Source organism: Aricia agestis, chromosome 14 (assembly GCF_905147365.1).
Source record: "Aricia agestis chromosome 14, ilAriAges1.1, whole genome shotgun sequence".
Classification (NCBI taxonomy): domain Eukaryota; kingdom Metazoa; phylum Arthropoda; class Insecta; order Lepidoptera; family Lycaenidae; genus Aricia; species Aricia agestis.
Window position 1 is genome coordinate 1,201,709 of NC_056419.1, and position 10,335 is coordinate 1,212,043.

General features: G+C 35.3%; 1 protein-coding gene across 1 annotated transcript; it reads left to right on the top strand.

Annotated features, from left to right (window-relative positions):
- The first annotated feature begins 4,803 nt into the window (after window positions 1-4,803).
- LOC121733980 (organic cation transporter protein-like) lies at window positions 4,804-10,054 on the top strand. The gene is made up of 8 exons (XM_042124394.1): window positions 4,804-5,036; window positions 6,254-6,443; window positions 6,970-7,070; window positions 7,587-7,738; window positions 8,127-8,502; window positions 8,735-8,973; window positions 9,280-9,461; window positions 9,814-10,054. The coding sequence occupies exons 1-8, from the start codon at window positions 4,855-4,857 to the stop codon at window positions 9,949-9,951; spliced, it is 1,560 nt and encodes a 519-aa protein (XP_041980328.1). The 5' UTR covers window positions 4,804-4,854; the 3' UTR covers window positions 9,952-10,054.
- Window positions 10,055-10,335: the final 281 nt, after the last annotated feature.

A 10,335-nucleotide genomic window follows, 5' to 3' on the forward strand; every position in this document is an offset into this window, starting at 1 on the left:
TGCACTTAGAGCTGGTATCAGATCTCAGCTCATCATCATTCCTGGCGGCATTACGAAGAATGTCTGCCAGACAAGGAACACCTCGCCACATTTATAGTGATAATGGTACCAATTTTGTCGGAGCTAGCAGAATTATAAATCAAGAATATTTAGATTTGAAATCAACATTAGACAGCGAATTTTTTACGGCTATCACAGAAATGGAAATCCAATGGCACTTCAACGCCCTCTCGTGGCCGAGCGCAGGTGGTCTATGGGAAGCAGCGGTGAAGAGTCTTAAATATCATCTCAAACGAGTAATCGGTGAACAAAAGTTGACATTCGAGGAATTTTCTACATTACTAGCACAGTTGGAAGCCTGTTTAAACACACGTCCCTTATGTACACTAACCGAAGATCCAGAAGATTTCAATTATCTCACTCCGTCGCATTTCCTAGCGAGCGGCCCTACTTTAACAATCATTGAAACTGAAAAGGATCACCGTACAAGATGGCAATTAACTCAGAAAATTTTTGATGACATATGGAAGAGGTGGCGAATCGAGTACCTGTGTCAGCTATCAGCACGGAGCAAGTGGTGTCAACCACAGGAGAACCTCAACATCAATGACGTTGTTATCATCCACGACGCCAATTTACCTGCAGGAAAGTGGGCTCTTGGAAAAATAGTAGATTTACATCCCGGAAAGGATAGCTATGTTCGAGTAGTTTCAATCAAAACTAAAAACGGCGTTATCAAAAGACCCGTTGCTAAAATATCAAGATTACCTGTAAACGCTAATGATACCAACCTTACGTCTTCCAAACCAGATCAGCAGCAAGCAGCATCGACCTCAGCATCACCTAAAACGAGTTACGGAACCATGCACGTCAGACGTCCGAATAAATATAGCAATTTTCTGTTTTCGATATTTATGTTTTTAATCTTATCAATTTCATCAGTTACAAGCCAATATCAAGTATCAAATTTAAATGCAACACAAGGATTTTACTTTGACAAAATATCAGACATGCGGCTCCAACGAGATGAATGGAAACTCGTAATTTATTATGACATGGATCCGTATTGGTAGGGCACGAAACTGCTCACTAACTATATTAATTATTTAGAAAACATGTGTAGTAACCCTAACGACAAGATAAAACAATGTGACATAATCCTTTTACAATTACGTCACGGGTTCAACGATCTAGAGCACAACAATGGCATTCTACTCGGTCAGCAGTTCACATGGCGAAGCGCGCGCACGCGACTACGTCGAGGCCTTATCAACGGTGTCGGATATATCGCTCACAGTCTGTTCGGCGTACTGGACGAACAATTCGCCGAACAGTACAAAACAGATATCGAGACAGTCAGAGAAAATGAAAAACATTTAGCAATTTTGTGGAAAAACCAGACGTCGGTCGTCGAAGCAGAACTCAACTTGATAAAAAGGGTCGAAGATACAATGAACATTTGAGTGATTTAGAGGAAGCTGTCCGCGTGGAAGGAGATGTACTTCAAGAGGTAGCGACGCGCAATGAATTTACGTTGTCATCGATTATTGCCTACAACATGTTATCCAGTCTACAAAACATTCAAGAGACGCTCATTGACACACTCACTAGTGTCTACTCTGGGAAACTAAACTATCATCTCTTACCTCCCGAGCAGTTACGGGACGAGCTGAACATTATTGCGGGTTTACTAACAAAAGATGTATCGCTACCCCTAGAAAATATTCAGTCAGATCTATCAAAAATGTATCATTTACTTAATTTAAAAGCGAGAGCATCGAAACAATTTATCATATTTGAAGTTAGAATTCCATTGGTTAGTAGAGACTACTTCGAAATTTTTAAGCTTATACCTATCCCAAAAAGAATTAATTTCAATACGATCAGTATCGTGCCAGTATCAGATTACGTCGCAATAAATATACACAAAGATTCTTATATTCGTATGTCGGACGAGGACTTGCGAAATTGTTTAAACTATGATATTAATATTATATGTACTTCAAAGCAGCCAATCCAGCAAAATAAATTAGAAAAGAATTTATGTAAAAAAGATTTATCTTCAGATAATTGTGAAACAAAAACATCGATTTGTAAAGAGCAATGGACGGAACTTAGCAAAATAAACACTTATTTATTTTATTGCTGCGGTCATTGCACCGTAACAATCATATGTGAGCATCATATTGCAGCAGAAACATTACACCAGGTGGGAATAATGACACTTAGCGACAAGTGTGTAATTAAAGGTAGCTCATTTACGATATTTACACACAAATTACAATCGAACGTTTTGAATAAAGAAGCGGATGTATTAAAAATAGAAATTCCGCCAATCAACAAGATCTTCAATTTATCAGTTCCCATCTCAGTCGTCGACAGCGAATCAATATCCGAAAATCGAGGACTCTTTAGGGATGTCTCCAGACAAATAGAGGAGCTTAAAAGGGCATCAGAAGAAGTACTAACAAAGCGCATCTCGTATCATGATGTGCATCACTACACGGTCATATACGTGGTAGTGACGATAGCAGCGGTCTTCGGCGCCGCGCTGCTGTGGCGGCGCTACCGCGGGAGCACGCAGCCCGCGCGTCCGGCGGCGGGTCAAGCAGAAGGAGAAGTCGTCAAGGTCCACCCGTTGGGCTCCCGGCGGCCACCTCTGGTTCGTTGTGTTAGTGAGTGTGCAGTGAATCAGTGTAGTGACCAAGTGGTGTAAATCAGTGCTACGGCTTGAGTGAAAAGCATAGCAAAAGTGAGTCTCATGTGTGCGATGGTTCAAAGCTCGATTCAAGTACGCGTGTAGTGAATAAAGGCACGTCGCCCGTGCTTTTTAAGCATAACCAGTCGCTCTAATTTTAAGTCAATATTGTATCATCACCTTGTTAATCATCTTTAATTTTAAGGACACATTGTTCAATCACCTTGTATAGCACGTCACTCACATAACATCAATCTCTTATTCCTCATCTTCTCGCCCGGGAGCATGTACGGGCAAGCGCGTACACAGAATTGTATCATCAGCATTTTACACGATTTAAGTAATTGTTAGCAATAACTTCAGTTCGCATTCGGTCATCAATCATTCCGCGCGTACTCATATCATTCTATAAGTCGAATAAACGACATTAGTATCAAAAACGGACTTTCTCTCGCTTTCTATCAAATCAATATCAAACTATCATAAAAAGATTGTGCGCACCGTACAGATCGAAATACAATATTACAGAGAACAATTATTATATAACCGAATATTATAGTATGGTAGTCTTATCAGATCTATTGAAGACGCTAACATTATATCGGAAGTGAAATTACTAAAACACAAAATGCGGAAATTTAAATTAAAGAAAAGATAATATTTTAAAGATGATTATAGATTAAAAGATGTTTTATCAAGAACATTTTTTTACTTAAAGAAAAATAAAGACAACACATAGACTTTTTCTAAAGAAGTTTCTTTATCTCTCTTTTATTTTTATAATAAATATAACAGGTGTATACATATTTAACATTTTATTACATTTGAATTATGTGTATAATGAACTGAATGTAATATGAACTGAAAATCATTCAAAATGAATCGAACAATCAAAACTACTTTCTTCATTACATTTTCAATAGAATTACAAAACATTACAAAAATATATTTTATTTGTTTATCGCTATACATACCACTGCTGTTGCGAACTCGAAACCGAACCGAATTTAGTTAAAAACAACTGTTAGGGTGAGGCCAAACGAGCGTAATTTTGTGAGTCGTGAGTCGCAGAATTTCGGTCGCGTAAATAAACGCAAAAAAAAAACAGTTTCATACTGTTTGATTCACACGAGCGTAATTTTGTGAGTCATGATTTCTATGAAAAATATTTACGCGACCGAAATTCCGCGACTCACGACTCACAAAATAGGGAAGATGAGATATTTTTATTTTCGTGTTTATTTTAAAGAACTCCATGTAGAATAGACCACAATATATAAAAAATCAAAACACTGGAATTTACTGCAAAAAATGCGGTTTAAAATTGTCAATTTAAATTTTGGCGCCAAAACGGATCTATAGTCTGTATGACGTCACTACTGTTTGACAATTATAATTGACGATGGCCGCACCTGATCGTACCTCTCAAAAAGTTGTTATGCCCCGCGTTCCATTTAGCGTGAAAAACGATCAAAACGCTTAGTTTTTAACGCTAAATGGAACGCGGGAATAGCATGTGTGACGTCACTGAACGCTGATTGGTGTTTTAAAATCCGTTCCGTTTCAAGTTAAGTACATTTAATTCGTATTTTAAAAAAAAAACAATGTTTTATAAAATACTAGATGACGCCCGCAACTCCGTTGCGCCAAATTCGTTTATCGCGCGGGAGCCCGGGATAAAAACTATCCTATGTCCTTTCTCGGGAGTCAAAGTATCTCCATGACAAATTTCAGCAAAATCGGTTCAGCCGTTCGCGCGTGAAGAGGTAACAGATAGACAGACAGATAGACGGACAGACAGACAGACACACTTTTGCATTTATAATATTAGTATGGATTATTAATCTTTTATATTTTTTTATATTATATTTGCATATTCCCCATTACGCTCGTTTGGCCTCACCCTAACAGTTGTTTTTAACTAAATTCGGTTCGAGAAATTCGGAGCAGAATTTCTGCCAACCGAAATTCTGCGGCTCACAACTCACAAATTATGCTTGTTTGGCTTCACCCCTAACTTAGTTACCGGAATATTGTGATGCTAATTTGAGTGTAGATAATGTATGCGTACCATATAGTAAGACCATGGCATTCCGTGGCCAACCGCGGGAGGATCGTTACTGTTTTTTAATACTGTTGTTTTTTTTCTTGTTAAAATGCCTAAGAACATCAATGAGGAGAAAGTGAAGAAGGTTGTGATAGGTGACAACATTTCTGATCTGGTCAGCGGCTGCCAGAAGTATCAGCTGTTCCAGTGCTTACTAATTTTTATCCCAGTCATTTTCGTTAGCATGAGCAACACCAATTTTGTATTCTCTGCCGCCGCTACAGAATATAGGTAATAATTTGATATGTTTTACCAGGTACTTAACCTCTACTATTTTTGTAAGTACATCATTTGTGAAATTGCTGCCAAAATACGTATTTTAGAAACTCATTGCAAAATACGTTCAAATTAAAATAAATAAACGAGATTTAAAATAATTCATCTTATATTACATAATCTATTAGCTGTTATATATATTTTTTGATGCGGCTATAACTGTTAATTATTTGTTATTATTATTTAAGTATAACTATTTCGAATAATGGCGAGCCATGCGTGTTAATCCCTTAACACGCATGGCTTGCCAATATAATAATTATTCAAAACAAAATAAAAATTTAGACATTTTTGATAAGCTTCAATCGTATATAAAAATTGTTAAGCACATCCTCCATATCACCTTAGAAGGTTCCAAATAACCTATTTTTAGTGTTCACCTTTTTAATATAGATTGGTAAATTATTATGTAGGTATTAGCTGTTGCAAATGTTATAGTTTGCAATGTATTTTTTAATAGTGTGCACATAATGTGTTGCCCAGGTCATAAACTGTATTTATCATTTCACTTCATTTCGATTGTAATGTGTTTTGTACATTAAATAAAATAAAAATAAAATAAAAAATAGAATATTGTACCATTGACTAGGTAATGAGTCATTCTTAGGGTCTTATAAATAAAAATAAAATTTACAATATTATGCATTAAAGTTTATTCTAAAATTACTGTAGTAGTATGAAGCAGTGTAATGAAAAATCATGAAAACATAAAGGTTATCATGGTAGTAAAATACCAAGTAAATTATGGCTAGAACACAATAGTATAATGAAATGAGTTACAATAGGCTTTCAATTTTCATAATATAATGGAAATAATAATTTCGTTAAGCATGCGGTAACAACGAGTGGATAAATTAAATAATACGGAACTCGCAATTTTATTGTGGCTGTATTAATAGAGATAATAGCACAATTGACTGACAATTGAGGTTGTTTTCAGTACAATATGTTGAATTACATAAAGCATCTTATATTCTTATGAGAATAATAATAATTTGATGTAATGGGGCATATTAAATATTAGATAAATCATTAAGAAAATTTTAACAATAATTCTTCATAAAAATTTGGTACAGATTTAGGAAAAACTCTTGCGTTTTTCTACGCTTCGGCTGGAACTAGTCTTATTTGATTTGAGTATATTTGTGGCAGTGTGTATACTTTTATTTCAGATGTTTAGTACCACAATGTGAGACGATAAATTCTTCGTTCCCTCCAAAATGGTGGCCATCATCGGTAGAAGACTACAAATGCTCTAGACCTATATTCAAACACAACAAAACATGTGATCCTGATGCTGTCCTAGGCACAGACACTTGCCACGACTGGGTTTATAAGGATAATAATTCTGTAGTTACTGAGGTAAGCATTTCAGGTTTCGAAAGTAATTAGAATTAAAGTAATGAAATCTAATGATGATATAAAGAAGAAAAACAACGATAGATAAACTAAGGGATTGCATCAAAGGCGTGGTAATAGTTACAGTTATCGTTATGGTTATAGATAAGGCTAACTTAACTTTAACCTTGACTTTGACCACAGAATTTGACAGATGTCTATTGCGTTTATTTTATTTTTTGTTAAAGTTACAGTTAATTGGAATGAGAGTATAAAAAATGAATTATCCGTAAAAACCGTCATGAAAAATACTTGTGAGCCATATAAAATTTTCAAGATAAAATTTCGATATTAAGTTTGAAAGAGCGGTTAAATATGACGTTCATTATTGACTTTAACCAAAGATTTGACATTTTGCGTTGTAGTTATACAGTTATTGTTAAAGTTACAGTTAGAGTTATAGTAAGTTGGTGCACACCGATAAAGTGCACTCACAAAAAGTTAATGTGCTATCTATCAGATTTTCTTAGACTTTTTTCTTTTATTTTAGTTTGGTCTCGCATGCCAGGAACTGAAGGTAACTATGATTGGCACAATTCACAATTTGGGTGTGCTGGTGGGAATGCCGATCATAGGCCTCATCAATGACAGGTAACTCACACAGAACATCCATCTCCATGATGGATGGTTGTTTGTATTACGTGGAATGACGACATAGCCACATAGCCTGACGACACTGTGATTTTTGAAGTTAAAATTTTTATAGGAATGTTAGTTATGGAAACGTTGAACTTGCCAATTTATTACTAAGCGGCGGTTTGCTTTAAATTGTAAGCTATTTTTTGTTTATTTTTCATAAACTAATAGCTGTCCCGGCAAACGTTGTTTTGCCATAAAATGATTTTCCCTGTTTTCCTGCTTTTCTCTTGAAGTTTTTCTGATTTTTCTTTCTATAGACTTCACGGAGCTCGAGACCTTTCCAATGAATGCAAAACCATGGAAATCGGTTCGTGCGTTCTGGAGCTATAGCGTCAGGAAGGAAAACCCGACTTATTTTTATATATTAGATAGGAAGCTCTTGGAATATACTTAATTGATTATAAGCAATTATACCTATTAATACTTTTGAATTGTCATGAATTATTTAAAATCAGGCTAATTTTCTAGATGGGGACGTAAAACTGGCGTCATTTTGAACAGTGTTTGCCTCTGTATTGGAGCATTGAAGACTTTGACCAGCAATTACAATCAATATGTCGTGATCGAATTTTTCGAAGCCGCTTTGGTTACTGGCGCCTACACCAGCTGCTATATTCTCCGTTGAGTACCTAATACTTATAGCATTAGCATACAAGGAAAATTTAAGTAAACGTATGTGCTTACTTAAATATTTCTTCTTTAGGTCTACCAGAATCTCATGGCAAATTTGGATGGGAGATTTTCAAAAAATATCCTTGGACATTTTTTTACATTTGCATGTATCACACACAGAATCAGCCGCTATAAGAAAAAAAAATCAAACATTTTGCTCCAATTGCCCCAGTATTGGTAGCGTCAATTTATTTTTTCCATTTTTTGCCATCAGATTCTAGTACTCCTATAGTTACGATGAAAAAATATAGACCGTCTGGATCAATTACTTAACGTGTGTGTATTTTGTTAGTTATTTCTCTATAACTGATAGTAATATGCCCTTTTTATTTACAGTTGTAGAGCTAATTGGAACTGACAAAAGAATAATAGCATCGGCTTTGTTGGGACTCGCGATTTGCTCGGGTGAAATTATTTTAGCTTTCATCGTATATAACTTTCCCTACTGGAGACACTTCCAACTTATCATCGCTTTTCCTGGTCTTATATTCCTGACTTACGTCATTTTCCTGGAGGAAAGTATGCGGTGGCTTCTAACTAATGGAAAAACAAAAAAAGCCGTGAGATTACTGGAGAAAATTGGGAATTGGAATCAGTTTTCCATCCCAGAAAAGGCTATGGATGAAAAGAGTTTGGCAGCAGAAAAAGATGGTGGTTCAAAAGAGGAGTTTCACGTGAAACTTTTGTTTAGATATCCTGCAATATTTAAAAGGTCAGGATCATGAACACATTGTTCTGTAATTATTTATTTTATAAAAGATAAATAATTTCACTAGTTTGCTAATTTGTTAGTTACTTCGCCGATTAAATAAAATTTATTTATTACTAAAACTGCCAGGTAGGCAATTAGATAAGCAATATCATTTCTGCAACCTTATTTCGGAAGAATTTAATTATTTTCACAATCAGCAAACAGTAAATAATTATGACATTTCTTTTTTCAGGTTGATCGTTTGTGCATGTTGGTGGTTTTCCGTATCCCTTGTATACTATGGTCTTATCTTCAGTTCGGTTTATCTTCCGGGAAATAAGTATACAAACTATGCTCTCTCTGGATTCATATCTATATTTGGTGAATTTATACCACTACCTCTACTAAACCGAATTGGAAGGAAGAAAACGTTTATTGGATCGTGTTTCATAGCTGGAGTGTGTAATGTCGCTCTAGCGTATATTCCTCCAGGTATAATATTTTTACTATCATCTAAATAAAGAATATACTTACATTGTAAACTGACCTAATGCCCAAAATCATCTAAAGTTTCCTGTATACTGTAGAAGTATGACCTACCTTTATTACCTGTCTGTTCTACCAAAAACAGCATGACGTATAATGTGTATGTTTATCAATGACCTTCAAACGAGCAATCTTGATTTTCCGTTGTAAAAGAGGTAACTCCTGCGAATGTGCAGTATCTTGTTTTAGATGAAACATCAGAAATTTTATAGTTGATTTCTACAATTTCTTTCTTTTTCTTATTCTTTGCAGTATATAACATACCACAGCTAATAGTGTTTCTAGTAGGAAAGATGTCGATGACATGTTGCTTCAACACCCTGTATGTTTACACGTCAGAACTAATGCCTACTTCCGCTCGAGGGTTCCTGATGGGCACGTGCTCTATGGTCGCCAGGATCGGGACTGTCCTTGCCCCTCTCGTCTTGCTTTTGGTACGTCTTCTAATTTCTAATTTTATTATACAAAGGGGACTTTTTATTTGGGACGAAATGGCAAGCTTGATCGGATAAATACTACAATATACAGAATGCTCCATTTTACTGAGTAAGTGGAGTTAACAGAAGCCCAAGACGGTGATTATGATGAACAAAAACAAAAGTGCGCAGCACCAACACTTCTTGTGTATGTAAGATCTGTGTTGCGAGTATCTATGGTCCGGTCGGTGGTGACTGGTGATTGATTGTAGTCTGTTTTCTGGTTCCAGCTCATAAAAAAAATTAAACAAAAAATCAAAACTTGATGAAATTTTGAAATCTTATAATTATTATTTATTTTATCTTACAGGGTCAAAAGTACAAAGCTCTTCCTTCGTTGTTGTTTGGTTGTGCTTCTTTACTGACTGCAGCGTTAGCGTTCACAACTCCTGAGACTTTAAATCGACAACTACCAGACACCATAGCTGAAGCCATCTCTTTAGCGTAATCTAATTTCTTCTCTCCAAGCTACGTAAGATTGAAATAATGAAAGATTTATTTACAAATAATTTATTGTAATAGTCTGGTGTATTTACATTATAAGAAAAGAAGACTGGTTTTAAACAAAGCCTGTTTATTTAATTATTCCAATACATTTCCATTTCTAACATTTTAAGCAACACATTTTGCCAAACTAGTTTGAAATAATCTAAATACTTGCGTATTAGTTTATCTGAAACTAGTTTTATACAAATATTAAATATTATTAAACATTATAAAAGACATCGTATTTTACGGAACTTAGCCAATCTTACATTTTTGGAACGAAGTTCCTTATTGCGAAAGGGGGTTAGACAGAAATTTAGACGAAAAGTAACGACACGACAAAAAA